The sequence below is a fragment of the Desmodus rotundus genome, chromosome 5 (assembly GCF_022682495.2).
Source record: "Desmodus rotundus isolate HL8 chromosome 5, HLdesRot8A.1, whole genome shotgun sequence".
Lineage (NCBI taxonomy): Eukaryota > Metazoa > Chordata > Mammalia > Chiroptera > Phyllostomidae > Desmodus > Desmodus rotundus.
In genome coordinates, this window is record NC_071391.1 from 13,523,851 (window position 1) to 13,548,716 (window position 24,866).

A 24,866-nucleotide genomic window follows, 5' to 3' on the forward strand; every position below is an offset into this window, starting at 1 on the left:
ACTGAAAAGGCTGCTTGATTTGGGTGTCACCTGCTAGAAAATTAAAAATCATGTTAGCATAGGAGAAGGAAATTGTAATAATAAAGGAACCGAAGGCTGAAAGAATGGCCTTGTCATAGAAAGAGAATTGCAGCTTGTTAACATTGTGCCCTTTTCCTTTGCTGCATCAGAGGGTATGCGTGTCGACCTTTTTGTCTCTTTTACCGCCCCCCCATATTCCCATGCATTTCTCTCCTTTTCCTCTATCTCCCTGCTGTCTCCTTAGATCACTTCACATCAGCAAGATGGCTTTTCTCCTTTTCTTTCTTTGTTCTGATGGCAAGTATAACCTATTTTGCCTTTTTTCTTTTCTTTTTTTTCATTTTTAATTTTAAGGAATATTATTCTAAAACAAAAACATTAATAAAATCATAGGTCTATTCCAAGGTTTCTTAATATCTTCTGTAGCATTCCACCGAAGGTAGAAAACCACAAAACCCTTCCCTAAGGGTGGGTGTAAGTGGAAAGTAATACTGCTTTACTGCACTGTATAGAATACAAGCTGAGAAGACAAGGAAACGTAGTCATTCCTATTCCCACCCTCCAGATCACTTTGGTTGAAGAACTGCTCACTTAGCATCTTAGGAGCTGTCTTGCTGAGATCACTGTGATCTACAGGCAACGAACCTTTCCCAGTTAGCGTCGTGCATGTGACACTGCCTACATCTGCCTGTGGGATAGCTACAGGGACTAGCCCTCCGTGTGACGTATCATGTATTAGACAAATTGTGCACATAATTATTTTCTGTAAAGATCTTCCAGCTTAACGGTTTTAAATAGCTAAAATATAATTGAGGTCACAGGGGCACCATGCCTGGCACTAGACACAAAGGTACTGTATTCATAAATGTTCAACTTTATACCAATAGCACACTGGAACAGTCAGAGGCGCAGTCACATTTTTCAAAATCAAGAGAAGTAAACACATCAGGGCTTTTGCACAACTGTAGAAAATTCTGTTCTTGGTAGTAGACAGGAAATAATTGGCTAAAGAAATAGGCTCATGGAGAGGCATAATCTAGAAGCTAAGTAACAGAATCATAGGATACTTGAAAAAGTCATACAAATCCTAACAGAGGCTAATATTTTTTCTACATCATTTCTTTTTTTTAAGTATATTTTATTGATTATGTTATTACCATTGTCCTAGTTTTTCCCCCTTTGCCCTCCTCTGCCCAGTACCCCCATTCCCTGCAGCAATCCCCCCCTTAGTTCATGTCCATGGGTCATGCATATAAGTTCTTTGGATTCTCCATTTCCTATACTATTCTTAACATCACACTATTTTGTATCTACCCAGTATACTTTTTAATTCCTGCACCTTTTCCCTCATTCTCCTCCTTCCCCCTCACAGCTGGTGACCCTACAGATGATCTCCATACTTATGATTCTGTTCCTTTTCTGGTTGTTTGCTTTGTTTGTTTGCTTGTTTTTTAGATGTCAGTTGTTGATAGTTGTGAATTTGGTGTCTTTTTATGTTCATAGTTTTGATCTTTTTTAAGTCCCTTTAACATTTCATGTAATAGTGACTTGGTGATGATGAACTCCTTTAGCTTTTACCTTGTCTGGGAAGCATTTTATCTGTCCTTCCATTCAAATGATAGCTTTGCTGGATACAGTAATGTGGGTTGTAAGTCCTTGCTTTTCATCAGTTTGAATACTTTTTTCCAGTCCCTTCTTGCCTGCAAAGTTTCTTTTGAGAAATCAGCTGAATGTTTATTTCTTCCTTATGTTCCAAATCTTTGATTTGAATCCCAGCTTCCTTCCCTTCACTGTTGGTTCCCTGTAGATTTTTCTTTACTTTACTTAGTGTAACCTTCATTTCTTCCTTTATGTTGTTGCTGTACTCAGTGAGTTCTTTGAGCATCTTGATTACCATTGTTTTGAACTCTGCATCTGATAGATTGATTATCTCCATTTTGTTTAGATCTTTTTCTGGGGTTTTGTTCTGTTCTTTCATTTGGGCCATATTTCTTTGTCTCCTAAATTTGGCAGCTTCCCTGTTTGCTTCCATGTATTAGGTAGAGTTGCTTTGAATCCCTGTGAAAGGTACCTGTAAATTGTGTAGGGTGGAGCCAGGGTGGGGTAACCCGCTTCACTGCTCTGTGGCTTTGTGTGGGGGGAGGGCTCGGAGAGAGGACACACCACTGCTTGGCTTCTGGGGGTTAGCCTGGTACTTGTCCTGTTTCCAGTCACTTCACCTAGTCCCTGTATGTGACTTGCACCCTTTGAGCTGTTGCCCTGGTGTTGAATCCCAGAGTGGGTATGTTTCCATGTGTTTTCAGACTATGTGGGCCCTTTAAGCAAAGTTTCCTGAAAATCTGGCAGTTTCTTCTGCCGCCCCAACCCCTACTGGTTTTTACAGCCAGAAGTTATGGAGGTTTATCTTCTTGGTGCTAGAACCTCGGGCTGTGTGGTCTGGCCTGGGGCTGGGGTCACTTGCTTCCAAGGTGTCCCTCCCAATTTTTTATCCACCACACGTGAATGTGAGACTGCTTGTGCCTGTTCTTCTGCATCTGCCACTTCTCCACTGTGTCTCCACATCTCTACACCTCCTCCCCATCTGGATGATTGTGGCTTCTTTAAATCTTTATTTGTTGGACCTCCATACAGTTTGATTTTCTGACAATTCTGGGTGTTATTTGTTTTGAGATTTAGTTGTAATTCTTGTATTCTTTTTGTGGTTGAATGAGGAGAAGCATGTCTACCTACACCTCTGTATTGACCAGAAGTCCTGTCTAAAATTTTACATCAGTAGTTTCTTATGCAAAAGTTTTTTAAAAAAACTCTACCAAAAAACAACCCAAGTCATTTTTTGTTTACCATTACCATTTTACATGAAGTTGGTGAAATCATGAGACTATCTGGGGAAATTTTTCTAGTTGTAAAATGTTTTGCAATGCAATAATTAACTAGTACACGCAAAGTGAACCTTGAATTGGATATAAAAAATTTGTGAGACAATAATACATTACCCAGAATTTGAAAAATAGTAGACATAAGGCAGATGACAACACCAAGAAGATCCAAATATTAAAATGGCACCCTGAAAATGGTTTGTACCAAAACCTAATTAATTTTTTAAATTTATTGATTTTTAGAGAGAAAGGAAGTGGGGGAGAGAGAAACATTGATTTATTACTCTACTCATTTATGCATTTATTGGTTGATTCTTTTTAAATATATTTTTAAAAGATTTTATTTATTTTTAGACAGAGGGGAAGGGAAGGAGAAAGAAAGGGAGAGAAGCATCAATGTGTGTTTGCCTCTCACCCACCCACTACTGGGGATCTGGCCCGCAACCCAGGCATGTGCCCTGATGGGGAATTGAACCGGTGACCCTTTGGTTCACAGGCCAGCACTCAATCAGCTGAGCCACACTAGCAGGGATATTGGTGATTCTTGTGTGCTCCTTGACCAGGGATCAGACCCTCAACTACGGTGTATGATGGCAATGTCTAACCTACTGAGTTACCATGCCAGGGCACAAAACCTAACATTCTTTTGGGTTGGGTATACAGTCTGTTTAGTTTTTTCCATAAAATAAAAGACACATTTTTTCATTTTCACCAATAACTTCATTGATTTAGATATTTTGAGTATGTTGGCTATCTCCTGCTTGGTATAACATTGATTATTCTCAATTAATGTCTGGATTTGATCATCTCAACTTCAACTGCATTTATTGGTTGATTCTTTTGTACCTGACCATGGAGCATTGTCCAATGAGAAATCTCCAGCATGAAACTTTGCAAACTACCTTTGATACATTTGATCAGTCACAGCACCTTCTTCATACGCTGCACAAATCTTTTTTTGCATTTCAGTTGCATTATTACCTTTCTTAATAGTAGAGTGTGCTATGCTGAAAATGTTGCATATTTCCATCTTCAATATTAAAATGGCTACACAAAAATTCACCAATTTTGGTAAGTTTTTTTAAATGAATGCTGATATAACAGCTGCCACAATACAGTCTAACAAAATGGTCTCAAATAAAGTTAAAGATAACTAAGTGCTACTAGAGCCGTCTTACAGAGAAAAAATGAACTTTTTGGTTGAATCATTGGTTGGTTCTCTTATGTGCCTCAACCACAACCTTGGCGTATTGGGACAGTGCTCTAACCAACTGAGCTGCCCTGCCAAGGTGCAAAACCTAATAATCCAATTTTTATCATGTGCATGAAGCTCATTTAGTCAGAGAATAGATGAGGTGGGAGTTGGGGCTCCTGGTTAGGCTGTAGCAAGACAGTTCCCCTCTGATGTATCCACAAAAGGAAAGTGGCTTTTTGTGGCTTGCATTTATCTTAGCAAGACAGCCTGGTCCCTTCAACTCCATTGTATGCCTGAGAAAAGAGCGTAAAAATACTTCCATAAGAGGTAACAACTACAAAGCTCACTCTGGAAAGATGTGATAATGTCATGGAAAAGGAGCACCACACACTGATTTTAACAGATTTTTTTTACTGGAAGAATCTATTTGTCATGTTCATACTGTAGGAAAATTGGAGGCCCCCATAAAAAGGTAATGCAGAAAAATTAGATTCATAAAAGATGGTAGACATTTAAAGTAGGCAAAAAATGGTATATGGTATATATGTTTTCAAACAGATACAAAATAATCTCATTATGAAATGCCTTGATTTGGATATGACTTAAATCCAGATCCAGTTGCTCTGGTAAACCTCTAGAACATCTTTTAGAATGTCTGTTTTTAAAAAATACCTACTTTTTCCCTGGCCAGGTAGTTCAGTTGGTTACAGCATTGCCCTGATATGCCAAGGTATGGGTTCGATCCCTGAGTCACGGCACATACAAGAAGCAACCAATGCAATCAAGATGGTAGCATAGGTAGACACAGTTTGCCTCCTTGCACAACCACATCAAAATTACAACTGAAATATGGAACAACCATCACATAGAACGGTCAGAAGTTGAGTTGAATGGAAGTATGACAACTATGGAATTAAAGAAACCACATCCATCCAGACTGGTAGGAGGGGCGCCCCTTGAGTCCCCAGCTTGAGTGATAGAGAACTTTGTGCTTCTGGACCCTGAGGACGCCTACTACATTAGGCCACACTACCAAGACAGGGCGCCATAGCAGCTCTGCCTAATACATAGAAACAAACACAGGATGGCTGCCAAAATGAGGAGACAAAGAAACATGACTCAAATGAAAGAATAGATCAGAACCCAAGAAAAAGAACTAAACGAAATGGAGATAAGCAACCTATCAGATATAGAGTTCAAAACCCTGGTTATAAGGATACTCAAGGCACTTAGAGAGGACCTCAGCAGCACAAATATATCCAGTCAGAAACAAAGGAAATAAAGAAAAATATACAGGGAAACAACAGTAGAGTGAATGAAGCTGAGAATCAAATCAATGGTTTGCAATATAAGGAAGCAAAAAACAACCAATCATAACAACAAGAAGGAAAAAGGAATCCAAAAAAGCAAGGATGCTGTAAGCAGCCTCTGGGGCAACTTCAAGCATTCCAATTTTTGCATCATAGGGGTGCCAGAAGGAGAAGAGAAGAGCAAGAAATTGGAAATCTATTTGAAAAAATAATGAAAGAAAACTCTTCTAATTTGGTGAAGGAAATAGACATGCAAGTCCAGGAAGCACAGAGTCTCAAACAAGATGGATGCAAAGAGGCCCACTCCAAGACACATCATAGTTAAAACGCTAAATGTTAAAGAGAGACTCTTAAAAGCAGCAAGAGAAAAACAGCTAGTTACCTACAGGTGAGTTCCCATAAGACTGCCAGCTGATTTCTCAAAAAGAAACTTTGCAGGCTAGAAGGGACAGGCAATAAGTATTAAGTCGTGAAAAGCAGGAACCTATAGGCAACATTGCTCTATCCAGCAAAGCTACCATTTAGAATTGAAGGGCAGATAAAGAGTTTCCTAGACAAAAAAAACTAAAGGAGTTCATCATCACCAAACCATTATTATTTGAAGTGTTAAAAGGACTTATTTAAGGAAAAGGAAGATCAAAACTATGAGCAATAAAATGGCAATAAATACATATCTATCAATAATTGAATCTTAAAAACTAGGCAGATGAGAACAGAGACAGAATCATAGATACAGAGAGTGTTTTGTTGGTTGCCAGATGGGTAGAGTGTGTGGGGAAATGGGTGAAAAGGTGAGGGGATTAAGAAGTTCAAATAGTGGCTGGTATGGCTCAGTGGATTGAGTGTTGGCCTGCAAGCCAAAGAATCACCGGTTTGATTCCCCCTCAGGACACATGCCTAGTTGTGGGCTGGGTTCCTGGTTGGGGACGTGCGAGAGGCCCATGCATCTCTCACACATTGCTGTTTCTCTCCCTCTTTCTCCCTCCCTCCCCCTCTCTCTAAAAATCAATAAATAAAATCTTCAATTACAGTTTACATTCAATATATTTTTTTTAAAGTTCAAATAGGTCAGTTTAAGTACAGTATAGGAAATGGAGTAGCCAAAGAACCTTTGTATGAGCCGTCAACATGAACAATCATGTGGGGATTACCTGAGGGAGTGGTGGGTGCTGGGTTGAGGTGGGCAAAGGGAGAAAAATCAGGACAACTGTAATAGTGTAATCAATAAAACATAATTTAAAAAGACTTTTTAAATAATGTTTTTCTTTTTTTTAAGATTTTATTTCTTTATTTTTAGAGAGAGGGGAAGGGAGGGAGAAAGAGGAGAGAAACATCAATGTGTGGTTGCCTTTCACGTTGATCCCCAGCTGAGGACCCATCCCGCAACCCAATTGGGAATCAAAGCAACCACCCCTCTGTTCGCAAGCCAGTACTCAATCCACTGAGCCACATCAGCCAGGGCTAAAAATTCTTTTTAGTAAACAAAAAAAGAAGCAACCAATGAATGCATGTGTAAGTGGAAAAACGAAGTCAACATTTCTCTCTCTGTCTTCCTTCCTCTCTCTAAAATTAAATAAAATTTTTTTTAAATTAAAAAAAATCTATTTTTAAGGCAGCACATAAAACCTGTATTTATGCACCCATGTATAAGCTATCCTGCTGGCATCTTCTTGGATCTGAGATGCTAAAGATTAATAAAACATTTTAAAAAACCTCAAGTCACAGACTACCAAATAATATATTTCTTTAAGTTGACTCAATCACACTACTAAAAGTAACTTGCATTAATTTATTCTAGATTTCCAGGTATAAATACCAGTCAATGGGTGGTTGGCTATTAAATCATAAGTAAAATTAGTCTTAGAACTGGGTTATGGTATATGGAATGCCTTAACTTTTCTTAGTTCATATCCTGTAACATACATAACTATGCCCTTTTATTTGCTTTAAGTTGACATACTGACCTTACAGTCTGTACTTTGTAAGAGACCGGGTAACTCTACCACAGAAGGAACTATATTGTATGGCGTGGGTGATGACGTCAGTGGCACTATTCCATTTTTATTTATCCAGACTGTTGCTTTCAGCCCTGCATTGAGGCCTCCTTGTATACAGTTTTCTAGTGTGTCACTAACCATCACACCACCCCCAGGCTGTACCCTGAGGAGATCACAGCAGTAATAAAATATGGAAGGTGCCTGTTTCTCTTCTCTCAGTTCTCCACCTACCACAACAGCATCAGAATAGGACTGACAGGCACAAGCCTTGATCTTCTCCCTCTGCGTCTGTGTTGTCTCCATTTGTTAATAAAAGCAGCCAGATCTCCTTTCAAAGTTCAGTGAGCATGTCTTTAACATCTTCTGCTAGTGTCATATGCTGTAAACGTGTAGATTTCCACAGAAAATAACATTGTTCAGCCAATTTCATATTGGCTGCACCACCCTTTGTTTCCTGAATTATTTCTTCCCAGTGTGAAGTCCATAGATCACTAATGCATGGATTGGAAGGATGAAAACATTCCTTGCTAGTTTAACTTGAACTTTGTCACCAATGATTTCAGCCTCTTCTTTGAAATGTTATTTTGATTGTAAAAGCTTTACTACCTTTTCTACTTGCCCCTGGCAGTGTCAATGAGTATATTGTCCATCCAGGTCAGAGGAAATGGTCTGTGTGTTTAGCCACAGGTGGGTATGACATTCCAACTCCAGGTCACAGCTGTGTAAGCATAAGGCAGGCTCAAGGGCTGCATTTTTTTCTTACTATGATTTAAGAAATCTACATAAATTTACCTTCTTAATGATTTTTATATTATTATTATTTTTTTTATCCTTACCCAAGAATACGGTTCTTGATTTTAGAGAGAGAGGAAAAAAGCTAGAAACATTGACGTGAGAGAGAAACATTGGTTGGCTCTCATAGGCGCCCCTACCAGGGATCAAACCTGCAACCTAGGTGTGTGCCCTGACCAGGAATCAAACCCACAACCTTTTGGTATATGGGAGGATGCTTCAACTAACTGAGCCACCTGGACAGGGCAACTCTCCTAACAATTTTTAAATGTACAGCACTGTCAAATATATGCATGTAGCTGTACAACAGATCTCTAGAACCTTTGCTTTTTATATTAGTAAAACACTGTAATTGAACAATTATTCATTTTCTCGCTCCCATCCCCTGGTAGCCACCCTTCTGTTTGCTTTTTCTGTGAGTTTGATTACTTTAGATAACTCATGTAAGTGGGATCATGTCCGTGTCTTTTGTTGATTGGCTTATTTCATTTAGCATAGTGTCCTTTAGGTTCATCCATGTTGCATCATATGACAAGATTTTCTTGTTTTGGAAGGCAGATAATATTCCATTGTATGCCTATACCACATTTTCTTTATCCCCTCATCTGTTGATGGACATTTAGGTTGCTTCCACATCTTGGCTATTGTGAATAATTTTGCAGTGAACATCAGTCTACAATTATTTCAGTTCTTTTGGATGTGTACTCAAAGTGAGATTACTGGATCATATATGGTAGTTCCATTTTAAATTTTTTGAGGAACCTCTATGTTGCTTTTCATAGTGGCTATACCATTTTACAGTCCTACCAACTGTGGACAAGGATTCCAATTTTTTCATATCCTTGCCAACATTGTTATTTTCTGTTTTTTTTAAATATTTTTATTTATATTTATTTTAATGTATTTTATTTATTTTATTACATTTTTTGCTGATCTGGCAAAAATAAGTATAATTTTGATTGATTTACCAAAAAAATAATAATAGCAATTATATACCCTTTTTGCTCCCAAATGACTTTTTTGAAAAATTTGGTGCCTATGCTTATATATAAGGATTTCTGATACCAAGAATTAACCAGTCAGATGCAATCTGATTATGAGAGTGACCAATAAGATGCAACTCTATTACATGACCTACATATTTATGGATCAGGAGAGGGCATTCACACCAGGTGGCTATTGTTGTATTGGCTGTTGTCATTTTTTTATTTGACAATCTAAGGGAAAAGAGGTCAGGGCCCCTGACTATTGCATGTGGTATTGCACGTGGGTTGCTTTCATAACTTGGTGATTGTAAGTAACGCTGCAATAAACATAGGGTTACATGTATCTTTTTGAATTAGTGTTTTATGTTTCTTTGGAAATTTACCCAGAAGTAGAATTGCTGAGTCATAAGAATCTTCGTACTGTTTTCCATAGTGGCTATAACAATCTGCATTAGTGCATGGGGAACCACTAGTGCACGAGGGTGCCCCTTTTTCCACATCCTCACCAACACTTGTTGTTTGTTGATTTATTGATGATAGCCATTCTGACTGACAGGTGTGAGGTGATACTTCATTGTGGTTTTAATTTACATTTCTCTGATGATTAGTAACTGAGCATGTTTTCATATGTCTGTGGGCCATCTGCATGTCATCTTTGGAGAAGTGTCTATTCAGGCCCTCTGCCCATTTTTTAATTGGATTATTATTATTATTTTTAATGTCAAGTTGAATTATTTAGTAATATCAGATATTAACCCCCATCCACCACCTTTTTTTTCTTTTGCTGCGGCCTCTGTGATGCAGTGTTTTTTTAACTCTTGTGGTCTCCTTAGGTTCCCTTTCTTCTCTCATGTTCTGACAGAATGATTTGGAGTTGAGCAACACTAGACTCAAATTCTGGCTCTTTATAATCTTGGGCAGGTTAAGTAGCCTCTCTAAACCTCAACTCCCTCAATTGTAAAATTGTATGTGAGGGTTAAGTAAGTTAAATAAACATCAGTTGCTTTTACAAGTCTAGGTGCTTAAGAAATGCCTACTCTTTTCTCCCTTTTTCCATTATTACTTTGCTCCCCAAAAAAGAAAAAGAAAAAACAAATCCTCTCCTTTTGCCAGGCTATTTTCTTTTTTTGTCTGTTAGTATCATTTTTTGGACATCAGTATTCATGAAGTATCTGAAATCTCACCATGTAAAACTGTAGTAAACTAAGTACATAAAAATGTGAGGTGCCTTGAAATATGGCTGTTGAGGTAAGGCTGGTAGGTTACTTCCATTAGTTACTTACTATAGAGACAATGAGATTCTATTTTAGAAAGTTCACCAATACAAAAAGTAGTTTGGTACAAAACAAGGGGATGGGATATTATCTTCATTTTTCCTGCACTCTTTTGTATTGATTTGTGCAACAACAACAACAACAAAACACCCCACAAAAAAACAAAACAAAACCCACAAAACTGGTCCCGAATCTTGATAAGGGAGGGAGCACAAATTGCTTTAATTACCCAAATTCTAGGGCCACCTTCTGCATTGAGAGGGAGCCATTCAGGGCAGAAATGTTTTGGAAAGATGGAGAGCCTGATTGGGACAGAGAGGAAAGAGTAGCAGGTCTTTCTAAATTCACATTGGCCCTTGTGACCAATCTCAAGATCTCCTGCATTTGGACTCACAGCAAGTTTGTGTTGAGTTTTATTGTTAAAAGATCTGTTTCCAAACGTCTTGTTTGACGTTTTGCTTTAGTGGCCAAGGTTCCTTTGAGTACAGATGTGATTACTTTAGGCTTGTGAGGTAACTTCATAGACTTACTTCTAATGCTACTGTTGTGACCAGCTCAAAAGTTCCACAAGACCAGGAGCTATTTTTTTCTTCATTTGCTGATGTATAACAAACCACACAACAAAACTTAGTGACTTAAAATAATAATTTTATTATCTTTCATTGTCCTTTCTGGGCTCAGTTGTGAAGTTCTTCTGCTGGTCTTGCTTGAAGTCTCTCTAGAGCCATTTGGAGGCTCAGTTGGAACAGCTAGGCCTTTCTCCCTCTCATTGTAGTCTCAGAGACTCCTCTTGTCATGTGGCCTCTCCAGCAGACTTTTTACATAGCAGCTTGGAGCTTCTAAAAGTGACAATTCCAAGGAGGAAGAAATGGATGCACCCAGAACTGGCACAGATCGGCACATTCTCTTGATTAGAGCAAAGAATAAACTGGCCTAGATTTAGTTTGGGAGGGAACCACACATGGGCAAGAAAACTAAGAAGTATGGTTCTTTGGGGTCTATCTTTGGAGACTAGCTACTACATGTATCATACTTAATTTATGTACTACTACATACCCAAAAGTAGGCACTCAATAAATAATTGTGGCTTGAATCAGTGGTTGGATAGAGCAAAAGACAGATTGGTAGATAAGATGACTGACTGTTATTGTTGGTTTATTTGAACGAGACTCTTATGATTCTTAGGGCTCAGATAACCATGTTTATGCTTTTCCCGTACACGTGTCTCTTTCTAAGAAACTACTTTTTTTAGGCAGAGTGACTTGGGTGGCCAAAGTGCATCATGTTCCCTGTAGACACTTCGGGAGTTGTAACCCCAAAAAGGAAAACTAAATCACTATTTACTGAACTATGTGCTTGGCTACTGTACTTTATATATGTTCTTACTTAATCATAACAACCTTATGAAATAGGAATTTCTTCTTAAAATTGGACGCTGAGGATAATGAACTTGACTAAGGTCACACAGCTAGTGACACAGATGATGAATTTAAATTGCATTCTAATTCTAAAGTTAAAGCATTGACTTCCCTTATATATTAGTAACACGGGAAAAATTTATACGATCTGAAGAGAAACCAGAGTATGCCTCATATATTAGTTATTCAGAGTTTCTCTTGGTTAGGCACAGACTATTGAGATATTATCAGAGGGGTTCTCAATAGCAGTAATTTGAACATTTAGGGCTGGACAATTCTTTATTGTGGGAGTCTGTCCTTTACATTGTAGGAGGTTTAGCAGCATCCCTGGCCTTCATCCACTAGATGCTAGTGGATTCCCCCCCACCCTGTTGCAGTAACCAAAAAATGTTTCCAGATGTTGCTGTATGTCCCCTGGGGGAACCCCTCCTGTTAAAAACCACCAGTAAGTTATGTCATGATTCGCTGTCCTTTCATTTTGTTGTTTCTTTAATATTCCATCTCATAAGGCACTGGCTTCACACCATCATATTCTTATAATAGCTATAATAGAACTGCCTGGTTCTGATGTTCTTGAGTCATGCCTTTCTCCTATTGCCTCACTCCTCTTTTGCCTTGTCTTTGTGCTTTTGTCTGTGATACCCCTAAATCAAATGCAGCTGTGGTGTTTGTAAGGACCCAGGTATCGATTCAACAGGCATTCAGATCTCCGAGATTATAACCATTAGTGCTAGTGAAAAGAAGGCAGTTTACTTTCTAATTATGGTAGAAGGGGGAAATGCATAAATATTTAGGGAGCTGGAAATTAAATGGCTTCCAGGCTCCACAGAGTTAATCTTCAGGGTAGTACTGATTGACATGCTGGAGGATGTTAATATGCTAGTCTTCTGGGGAGCAATTCTTTTGGGGAATGGGGGAGGAAAGTAGAAATTGCAGTTTCTCTATTAATTGTACTTTAGGTGTCATTTATGACAATTTCATGTTGTCTAGACAGAGGGAAATGGTGGAGAAATTATTCCATTGTAGTCAAATGCTGAGTCCAAAAGGAATCAAGAAGGTTGTTGAAGTCAGGATCAGGGTGAAAGGGCAAGTAGTATCCCAAGAGGTAAAGCAGTGAAAATCAAATGTCACTAAGAGAAGCAGCTGTTCAGAATGAACCCAGGATATAAGAAAAATGATTGTACTCAGAGCTTTGTGTTAGCTCAAGGGCTAGTAGTGGATTGTCTGGGGTCGCAGGTAGAGTCTCTGCCCTCTTGTCTATTTCTGTAGACTCCAGAAACCTCATAACTTGAACAGACGTGAACCAGAAAGGCTGCTTCTTTGCCTCTGGTTAATAAACACCCCAGTCCACTGTGCATTCCTTTTTCCTCATTATTGTAAGGCTTCATTTACTCACTCTGCTGTTGGCTCGAAGGTTTTGCTTCATATTACAGAGTATAGTGTTTGCAATATGCCAGGGTCAGTAGCCTGTCACTTAACAGCAAATGCCTTTCGTCAAGGGTTTTTTAAATTTTAGGTCTGGAACAAGAATGTGAAAAATAATCTAAGAAGAAATCTACAAGTTTGCTGTAATTGAACAATAAATGATTCTACCAATATATTTGTAGAATTAGGGTGTCTAGAGATAGACTTTTTTTGCAGTTGTCTTTTCTGAATGAAATCAGCTGAGAATTCAGGATTATTGAATTATCTAAGCCTCTTCTTGATTTGGTGGGGGGACACAACCAATCAATCAGGATGTACTACCTCTTAATTAAAGTCTAAACCTGTATATCACAGCTGCTCTTTGTGGGGGGATGTGTGCATGTGAGTATCAGAACTAGCTGTGGAACTTTTCATAGATATGCTCTTATTCAACCTTTGGTGAAAAGCCTCTGATCTAAATTCCTAGTTGAAACAAAAGAAGTCTGATCTGTAAGCAGACCACCTAATTCTCCCAGAGGAAATGGATTTGGAGGTAGAGTACACATGTCCATGTAGATTACCTTGGGCCTTTGACTTCAGATGCTGACAAAAGTGAGTTTTTAATATTGACCGGTTTCATAACTGTAGTGTAATTTGTTGAGGATACACAAGAGCTAAGCATAGTACCAACCAATCATTTTACAGTTGTATTAAAAACAACCAAACAGCAGATGGTCAGATGTTCCCAGAAGGATCTGGCTGACTTTTTAGGCAAGACTTTTATATAGCTAGATACACAGTTGTGCACCACATGTGAGTTCGGTTTCCAGCATCTTTCCTTTTGTTGTACTCTGATGTTTTACCACCTATCGCTCATTACACAGAGGCATTGAGGGATACATTAATGATTTGTAAAGATATTTTAAAACTTTTCTGGGCTAAAGGCATTATTTTGAACCCCATGAATTGTTTATGCTTGATGATAGTAAAATAAGGCCTGTCCTCTCAACATGAGCTGTGAGTTCTTCAAGCAGTGTGTTTGTTTTTTCCTGAGGGTAGCCTTATAGGAGTGCCACCTTGCTGTGGTATACCCCACAGCAGGGGCAGGAATTGCCTACCAGGCTCTGCTGTCAACTGCATCATGTGCTACAAGTGCACCCCTAGAAACTGGGGGGCCCTGCAGTGATCAGATGAGTGCCTATCTTTGGATAACTTAAACGATAATTGCCAGTGTGTGAAATGGGGAGGCTCTCATGCCTCCGCTTTAAAGCAGAGATGTCAATTTGGAAATCATAATAGAGGTGTCGTTTCAGAACACACAATTATTTTTTACAAAGAATAAGAGCTTGTCATCTCCCAGCCCAGGCATGCGCCAAGGCAGAGATCTGGAGCTGGCAGAGCACGATTCAGAAATGAAGAGGGCAACAGAGCCTCCAGGTTTCTTTGTACTCCTGCCCCTTTGTCCTCCTGACAACATTGCCCTCTTTATCCTGTGAGGTCTTTTTTGGCAATACGCTGTCCAGGAGCATCAGTGGTAGCTTCCTAGGCAAGTAGCCAGCCTCTGACTTTATGATTTTATAAGCCTCCCAGGGACCAAGGTGTACCACATTTATTGGGAGAGCTATGTCAGCACTTTAACCTAAGTAGCTTAAGTGACCAAAGGGAAGATGGGTGATGTAAAGCAGTTTCTGAAAACCTTGTTCTTTCAGGAATTTTAATATGAGTTTTTGGACATCTATCAATCTTTGAAAGTCACAGGGTCAGTGAGGGGCAATCAGATATGTCTGCTTATTCTTCCGAATCTACTTAGGCATGCTGAGCTATTTTCTTAGATATTTACTGGTCTCCTATTATGTGTTAATTAGGTGTGAATTTTAATGGGGATAAAAAGATGACTTGGACCCAGTGCCTGCTTTCATGTAGCTTGTGGTCCAGTAGCAGAGATAAGACACAAGTAATTGCAGTACAAGGTGACTTGGGAGAGGCCTTTTAAGAGAGGTTTCAAAATATTATGGGGTATTGGGAAAGGGGGTGAATTTCTGGCTGGCAGAGTCAGGTGTTTGAGCTGTGAAGGAATTTTACAAGTAAAGTGGAGAAGAACTTTCCAGGAAGAAGAAAAATGTCCAACCAAAAAACATAGATAATGAGAGTGTTTTTATTTAGTTTAGCTAGAGAAATGGTCCCCAAAGTGTGGCCTGGGATATCTGAAGGCAAAACTAAAATGCTGTTGTTTTTTGTGTTTCATTCATTCTTCATGAGTGTTCAGTGGAGTTTTCTAGAGGCTGCATGACATGTAATGAAGTTATTAGCCTGATGGTTAGTGGGCAGTGTGCTTGTATATTAAATTTTTTTGTTTTAATTTCAAATATAGTCAACATTGATAGATAACATTCTATAAATTAAAGTTCTTTGGCGTCCTCAGTAATATTTAAGAGGGTTAAAGGAGTTCTGAGATCAAACAGTTTGAAAATGACTGCTCTAGAGCATACAGTATATCCAGAAGAAATGAGAAATTTGGCTGCACAGCTTTGGATGCCAAGCTGAGGAATTTGGATTTTATTTCCTACACAGAAGGGTGCTATTAGTTTGGGTTTGGCTCCCCTGAACTGAAGTAGCAGATGTCACCCAGACATCAAAGCCAGGCTGGGCAATTACTCTTTATCATGGGGCACCGGTGGCATTTTAGCTTCTAGGAGCAGGCTTTCCATATTAGTATAGGTCACAAAGTTCTGGCAATCATTTGTTTCCAGTGATTGCAGAAGATTTGAGCATTTGTTGGCTTTAGGATATTGATTTTCTCTGTGATCTGACAACTAGTTGAAAGAATGTCTTCAGGATATCATTGTTTGGTAAGGGAGAATTGTCACTGGCTTGTCTGCTCTGTCTAGACTAGTACCCAGACTTTCTGTTGCTCAATCCTGATATTCATTGAATTAGAAACAAAGATTCTTTTCTTTCGGATGACCTATCATCTGCCCTGATAACACTGTTCTTTGCCCCAGTTTTCTTCCACTATTTTTTTTACTGTTTTCGTAGACATCAAAGGATACAGCTGATTTAGGGGACCCCCTTATACATATTCAAAGTATTAGGGAAGAAATAAATAGTGGTATTTATTTAAAATTTTATAAATTTTATAGCTTGACTTATGAATTTTAGCAGGGTTTAATAATTATTTTTGATAACTCTAGTGTATAATACATTGATTTTGTTTTTTTATTCCAATCCTTAGTGACTACACCTTATCTTTCAAGGGATTTTATGTAAGCAAATATTTCATTTTATTTTATTTTTAATATATTTTATTGATTATGCTATTACAGTTGTCCCAGTATTTCTCTATTTGTCCCCCTCCACCCAATACCTGATTCTCTCTGACAATACCCCCCCCCCTTAATTTATGTCCATGTGCCATATATGTAAGTTCTTTGGCTACTCCATTTCCTACACTGCTCTTAACATCGCCCTGCCTACCTGTTCTATACCTACTAATTTGTACTTCTTAATCCCTGCCTCTGTACCCCCATTTTCCCCCTTCCCCCTCCCAACTGGTAACCATCCAAATGATCTCTGTATCTATGATTCTGTTTCTGTTCTATTTATTCAGTTTATTTTTTAGATTCAATTGTTGATAGTTGTGAATCTATTGCCATTTTAATATATTTTATTTACTTTTAGAGGGGAAGGGAGGAAGAGAGGGAGAGAAACATCAGTGTGTGAGAGATACATTGATCAGTTGCCTCTGGCATGCCCCTGACTGGGGACCTTTTGTTTGTAGGTTGATGCTCAGTCCACTGAGCCACACCAGCAGCCAGGGCTTTATTGCCATTTTAATATTCATAGTTTTGATTTTGTTTTTTTTAAATGAGTCCCTTTAACACTTCATATACTAATGGCTTGGTGATGATGAACTCCTTTAGCTTTACCTTGTCTGGGAAGTACTTTATCTGCCCTTCAATTCTAAATGATAGCTTTGCTGGATAGAGTAATTTAGGTTGTAAGTCCTTGCTTTTCATCACTTTGAGAACTTCTTGCCAGTTCCTTCTTGCCTGCAAAGTTTCTTTTGAAAATTCAGCTGGCAGTCTTAAGGGAACTCCTTTGTAGGTAACTCTCTGCTTTTCTTTTGCTGCTTTTAAGATTCTCTCTTTTTCTTTAACCTTTGGCATTTCAATTATGATGTTTGATGTGGTCCTCTTTGGGTCCATCTTGTTTGGTACTCTCTGTGTTTCCTGGACTTGTATGTCTTATTTCCTTCACCAAATTATGGAAGTTTCCCTTCATTTTTTCAAGTAAGTTTTCAATTTCTTGCTTTTTCTCTTCTCCTTCTAACATCCCTATGATTTGAATGTTGGTACATTTGAAATTGTACCAGAAGCTCCTTACCCTGTCCTTGTTTTTTTGGATTCTTTTTTCTTCTTGCTGTTGTGATTGAATTTTTGTTTCTTCCTTGTGTTCCAAATCATTGATTTGATTCTTGGCTTCATCCAATCCACTGTTGATTCCCTGTAAATTTTTCTTTATTTATTTCATTTAGTGTAACCTTTATTTCTTCCTGGGCCTTTTTTTTTTTTTTTTTTTTTTTTTGCTGTTTAAGTACCCAGTGAGTTCCTTGAGCATCCTAATAACCAGTGTTTTGACTTCTGCATCTGATGATAAATTTCTTATCTCTATTTTGTTTAGTTCTTTTTCTTGAGCTTTGTTCTGTTCTTTTGTTTGGGCCATATTTTTTTTGTATTACTTTGGCAGCCTTCCTTTGTTTGTGTCTATGTATTAGGTAGAGCTGCTTTTACTCCCTGTCTTAGTAGCATGGCCTATTGTAGAAAAGCTCACCCTTAAGATGGATGGGGTAGAACTTTAGGTAATCACCAGGGTGGGGCAACTTGTGTGAACCAGGTTGGTGGAATCTCAGATATGGTGTCCTGTTCTGTGGCTCTGTGTTGGGGAGGGCCCAGAAAAGGGACAGTGGCCGCTGCATGGCCTCTGGAGTTTTGTCTGGAAGGAAGCTCTTCCCCAGTACTCGCCCTGATGCCAGACACTTCAGTTTCTCCCCGTGTGCCGCTGGTGCCTTTTCAGCTGCATTCCCAGTGCTGTTGCCCAGAGGGAGTGTGTCTGCATAAGTCCTAAGTCCATTGCAGGCCCTTTAAGAGGAGACACTTGAGAGTCCCTCAGTTTCTTCTGCTACCCCAACCCCCATAGATTTTTACAGTCAAAAGTTATGGGGACTTATCTTTCTGGCATGGGGGAGTCTGGTGTGGGGCTGGATCCCTAGATCCTGAGATATCCCTCCAGATATTTATCTACCACATGTGGGGCTAGGACCATCCGTTCAGTGTCTCTGCATCTCCACCCTTCCTACCCGTCTGAAAGAATATTACTTCTTTAATTCCTTGGTTGTCAGACTTTCATAAACCTGGATTTTCTGATGATTCTGGGTGAGAGTTGTTTTGTAATTTAGTTATAAATTTTGCTGTGGTTGTGCAGGGAGGCGAGCTGTGTTTACTTATGCCTCCATCTTGACTGGAAGTCTGTCAGCAAATATTTTAGAACAAGGGTGGGCAAATTTTTTTTCTGTAAAAGGCCAGGTAGTAAATATTTTCGTCCTGTCTCCATCAGTATTACTCAACTCTGCCTTGTTAGCTGCAAAGCAGCAATAAATGAATGAATGTGACTGTCTCTGGAAAAACTTTGTTTATAAAAACAGGCAACTGGTCCAGGGCCTATAGTTTATCAAACTTGTTAGAGCATTAGGGCAACATGCTATTTGAAGAAATCCTTTTTAAGAAGTGAGTTATTCTTTGAAAATGAATGATTTTCTCTTTAGTTTTTTAATGTTTTTAATTTTAAAATAATTTTAGACTTGCAAAAAAGTTGTAAAAACAGTGCAGAGAATCCCCATATACTCTTCACCTATGTTTCATAAATATTAACATTTTACCACATTTGCTTTAACACTCTTTTGTTTTGTCTACCTATATATTAATATAGTTATGCCTTTGTATGTTTATGGTTATTATATTTTATATATTTGTGGTTATTATATTTTCTTAAATATTGAATTTTCCTAAAGTAGTATGTAGTTTGATAGAGCAGTGGACTCCAGACTTAAAAAAATATCTCTGTTGCCCTAGCTGCTGTGGTTCAGTGGACTGAACACTGGCCTGTGAACCAAAAGGTTGCCAGTTCAGTTCCCCATCAGGGAGCATGCCTGGCTTGCAGGCCAGATCCCCAGTTGGGGGCATGAGGGAGGCAAGTGATCGATGTATCTCTCACACGTTGATGTTTCTCTCCCTCTCTTTCTCCCTCCCTTCCCCTTTCTCTCTCTAAAAGTAAATAAATAAAATCTTTAATAAAAAAAAATCTCAGTGAAAGCATTCTGAGCAATGCATGTATGTATTATACATTATGGTTATACATTATAAATCAAAAGTTCTAATATTTTCTTCCTACCTTCCCCCAGATCAAAATAGCATAACCCCTGGTGTACCTCATTTGAAAACCACTGGTACAGAATATAAACCAGGGAAACTTGTGAAAAGTTTTATTTTTGTTTTGCCTTCAGAGCTTCTATGACTCTTTAAAACATTTCTAAATTGAGATTATAGGTCAAAATGAAATGGTAGCTTCTAACTTGAACAAACTTATCTGAGCTCTTCCTAAGTCCTACCTGACTCCATATAATAAATTGGATGGTAGATCATTAAGTCAAGTCAGATTTGTGGTAGCCAGAACAAAAGGTGCAGCCATCCCTTTCTATTTTCTTCTGTCATTTTCCATTTAAGGCTCTTTGCAATTAGCTAACCAGATGAGAGAAAGTTTTTCTTTGGTATGCCTAGGAGTGGTGTTGATATTTATTCGTCTAGTAACTCTAGTTCTTTCTTTATTCAACACCAATTGGAGTAATTTTTTTTACTCCAGATAGTATTTGTGTTGTAGCAGTAGAGAACTTAGTATTTTGTCAGGGATATGTGGGGGGAAAGGGGCTGGGTTAGTCACAGTAATTGGCTCTCCTGATTTTGTGTATTAGCAGTTAAAATGCTATATATATATATGACTTTCCAATCTACTCTGTTGCCTGGGGAGCAAATGATGCCAACAGATCTGTAGTAAGTAGGCACAGGGGATGCATGTTCCAAAAGAACCTCATCAGGGACTCCCCAGAGACAAAGCTTCACATTTTGGTTTTACTCTGATTTAAAGAAGTCTTCCAGTTAAGATAGGAAGTTAGGGTGGGAAGTAGACTTTGCAGGATTATAAAATAAAATCATTAAAATTGAAATGATCAGATTTGACTCTTCTAGTTCAGGAATCTCCTTTACAGGATTCCTAAAAAGTCATCTCATCTCTTTTAATACTGTCACTGCCCTGGCATAGTAAAGGATCCTGTTGGCCTTCTAACTTAGCAGGATCATCTTCCAGGCAGAAACACGTAAGGATAAATGTTGGTCACTCTGATGGATGCTCCTTGCCAAAGGACCCCTGCTTACTAAGCAGCCATTTGTAGGATAACACGACAGGACTCAATGATGTTCAGGACTACCTCCAGAGCCCTTTGGATGGAAGAAGCTTCTGGGTGTTCTGGGGCCGTCAGCTACTCTCAGATCTTGCTTCCATTCTGCAACTCCCACCCACCCCCTATGGAACTAATGTATTAATAATGAATAACTGTTATATAAGATGGTGTAAATATCCTGAATACTCTTCTCATAATTTCACTTTCCCTTTTCTTCTCCAGCTATGTACATCTCACTACGCCGTCCTCTCACAAACATTCTGTATTTCAGGACGCAAAGACATGCCATTATTTTATGTGTCCCTATGAAAGGAAAAAATGCTGCCAATTAAACTGTGTCACACTATTATAAGATGCATTCCAAATTCAGATACATTAAATGTGGGGGAGCAAGTACGTCTTAGAATTGATGAAACACAGCTTTTCTGCTGCTGTAAACAGTGATACCATTGAAGATTCAGGTCTTCAATCAGAGAGATGTATTTTATGACTTTCTTCTCTTCCTCCTGGTTACATTGTATTCTCTCTTCAGAATGGTTTAAACTTGCAGGATTGTTTGGGCTGCGTTTAGCTCAAGATGCCTGTTAATGGGGCCCAACAAAATTGTAAATTTACTTAAAACATTATGAGATTTTTTTTGTGATTACTTGTTACAATGTATTTAATATGTGGCCCAAGACAACTCTTCTTCTTCCAGTGTGGCATAGAGAGGCCATAAGTTTGGACACCCCTGGACTTTAAAGTTTCTTAAGTGTGGGGATTATAGGCCTTATTTAGGGTAGGAAACATTATTTAACAGTTGCTTGTCCTGGGTGGGAAAGGTAGCAAGCCAGGTTGACTAGGCCTCTGCTGTACCTCTTCTCCTGGCTGTTAGGGGAAATGCTTCTGTGAGCCAGTTGCTTAGATAAAGTGATTGCACATGACTATACATACGAAAGCCAACTGGTTTTAACAATAGTGCATTGAATTAATTCAATTGCGAAAGATTGGTAGCTGCTGTCCTTATTCTGAGACAGATCTGCTTTAAAGAAGAGTCTGGCAGGGAGCCAGAGACCTGTTCCTGGGAGGTCCAGGCAAGATGCTGCTTGAGAGGAACAATATGCATTTCTTTCTGAGACCATTTCCTTAGAAACATGTTCCATGTCAGGAGCTTGATTGACTGCCAAGGCACACTTGAGCTGGGAAACAGTGTGGCAGACAGGCAAACTGGGGAGGTCCCTGGGCCACGTTATGAGATGTGTTTTTAACTGGCCCTTGTACAAAAAGGGTAAAAAAATGTTTTAGCTAAAATTTAAGTCAGGAGATTGCATGCGTAAGTCCAGATTTCTGGCTACTCTTAAAAAATAGTTAAATCCAGCAATACTGAGCCCACATTCTATCTTGGACTCACAGTGGATACATATGCACTTTTTACCTGCCTGGAGCCTGGAAGGTCTGCAGTATAGCATAGCAGTTTGAAGCACTTTGGAGTTGACAGACCTTCATGGGAGTCTTTGGCACTATTTCTTAATAGCTGGGTGCCACCCAGCCCAGTGTTCTCATGTATGTATAGTAATGCCTACTTTTTTGGGTTGTGGTGAGGTTTAAATAAAGAAATATATGCAAAGTCCTTAGAATTTTCCTGGCATCAAAAAGAGTGCTCAATAAAATGTATCACATACGATCTGTTGACTTTATGACTGGGCTAGATTATATAATTAACAATTTATGTAGGTTGTTTAAGAGAGTCCCAGGAATTCTCTTTCTTAACAAAAAGGGTTTGAGCAGGGTAGATGTGGATTAGGATGACATGGAGGAACTGAACACCAAGAAAAATGCTGGCATTACACGATGATCTCTGGTATGCCTAATTTTCTTCATCAGGTGTCAGTCCTAATCTCCTGTTTGTCTACTGGAGGTACTGCAAATAGAAATAAAATCATGTCTCTGAATCACTTGTTCATTTCTCACTGAAGAGCAGTATTCTACATAATACAGTGGCCATATCTAATGTGAGAGCTTTGTAGCTCTTCATTTATTTATGTCTCTGAGTACTTAGCTTGTAGGAAGGGTGTGATCCCAGATAACAGGTGTTAGCTAGCTGCAAAGGGGGATGTTATTTATCTTTCCCCCATTTTTCCTTATGAATGACCTTGAGTTGGTAATTGACAGGGATTATTGCCATTTTTTTAATCTCTGCTAGGAGGCTGCTGGAATCTTCCCTCATTTCATTATCCCGTTATGATGGAGCAGGATCCAGAGAGCACCCAATTTACCCAGACCCAGCGAGGTAAGGCCAAAGTGAGAAATGGCACTAAGCGGGGGGGAGGGGCTGCCCTTGGGGTTGCCAACTGTCGGAAGCCCCATTTTGTGCCTCTCTGGTCCTGGTGCTCTTTTATTCTTCAGTTACAGTTTTCAGACAGGTGGTTCAGGTGATTGGGAAGTATTGCAGGTAAGTGAACAGAACCTCTGGTGACAGACAGTTATGACTGAGCTCTTGTCCTTTGGGGCTCACTTCTGTAAATGTGGCACTAGAGGAGGGACCTGAGGAGGCCACTGGCAGAGTCATAGGACATAATGTATTTCTTTTCTTCTATCAGAGTGTCTATTGCCATTCAGATGGATGGCCAAAAGGGAAATAAACGTTGTTTATTAATAGGGGAATTACCCATAAATTCAAACACAGAATCCTACTTATTCTCATTTGAGAGAGAATTTTAGAATATCAAAAAGAAAAATCAAGCTCATTCAGTTGTTGAATTTTTTGAGACTATCTGAAGGAAGAGATGACTGACAAATGGAACTGAATTAAATAAGTTGGAATTTTATTAAAGTACTTGACTTACACTGATTAGAAGATATTTGAAAAATTCTTGAAGAAACAAAAAAATTCAAATAAGTTGAAGGCCTGTCTTTACCTGACACTGGTAACTGAGGACCAAGTTTGGAGATGATAGATAACATTTATAGAGAGAAGCCCTTTGGGGTTGTCACAACTGGACTTATTATTAATGACGTAAAAAAGGGATAACCTGTACATAACTTGCGCAATGCCAGAGCACATTGTGAGGCTTTGCCAAAAGAAAAGGGTGATTTATAATGGTGGGGTTAGCAAGTTAATATGGGTCAGAAAAAGCTAAATGAGCTCTGGTCTAGATTAAGAATTTCAAATCTGGAAAAAACCTTTAGACCAGGTTGATTCCAGGTATGTGGAATGATTTTGTTGTTGCCACAGTTATATGATGATACTGAGCATTCTTTCTGAGATACTAGTGAAAAGTCTCCCCATTATCCTCTTCCTTTTTGGTACCCCAGTAATGGCAAATCCAAGGATCGGGAACATGGGGATTGATAACTTTAAAACAGGTAGACAGTTTAGATGACGACTGAAGCAAGAAAATTTATGTTAGTCTATAATCGTATTTGAGAGTTAACAAGCCCTACATAAGAGAAGGAACATTTTCACATGAGTCAAATGCTCTGAAGTACAGAGATAGAGAACTTCTTGCAGTTTCTTTTAGGACAGAAATGGGAATCTCAGCCTCAGGATTTTTAACCTGACAAAGTTTACTGGTGATTCTTAAAGGAGGACATTATTTGTCCTCCTTTCATGTTATTTATTCCTACTCAGATCTCTTATCACAGAAAGTGTCATACTTTCTTTGTAGTGTTGGTATTTTCACATTTCCCCTTTCAGCACAAAATAGGTTTTTTTGGAGGGGGAAGTATTCTTCCTTGGGAAAACTTGAGGATTTAGTTAAACATTTAAAATTTTTACTTGGAACACTTAAGAGTTTGATGCTTATCCAGCTCTTTGGTAGGAGGATGATTGTTACCTCATTACTGGTGGTTTAATTTCTTTTTCCTCTTAGACTTCACCCTGCATGCAATGTGTGTAGTATATAGGTCAGAGAGCCTTTGTGAGACATCTCAGCATTCAGATCCTTAGCCTCCCTCTGAATACACAAAAGAGACAAGACCAAGGATGTATTTGTAGTTAATAATTGTGTCAGGATGTTTTTGTTTTTGTTTTGGTTGTGGCACATGTGTATTTCTGATCCTTCTATAGACCAATACCTTTCTTCAGGAATTTTTAAAAAGTCA

At 38.8% G+C, this 24,866-nt stretch overlaps 1 protein-coding gene and 1 pseudogene across 9 annotated transcripts in view; one reads left to right on the forward strand and one right to left on the reverse strand.

Annotated features, from left to right (window-relative positions):
• The window catches only part of AMBRA1 (autophagy and beclin 1 regulator 1), a 172,037-nt gene that overhangs the window by 48,148 nt on the left and 99,023 nt on the right, over positions 1-24,866 (forward strand). For 5 of the 9 annotated variants that reach the window (XM_024558712.3, XM_024558715.4, XM_024558717.4 and 2 more), the window contains one exon: positions 22,966-23,052. The exons of the other annotated variants lie outside the window; for them this stretch is intronic. In XM_024558712.3, the coding sequence (XP_024414480.2) occupies positions 22,966-23,052 (87 nt within the window). The remainder of the gene's footprint in view (positions 1-22,965; positions 23,053-24,866) is intronic. 9 annotated transcript variants of the gene reach the window in all.
• Positions 6,492-9,608, reverse strand: LOC112303164 (N-acylneuraminate-9-phosphatase pseudogene; annotated as a pseudogene).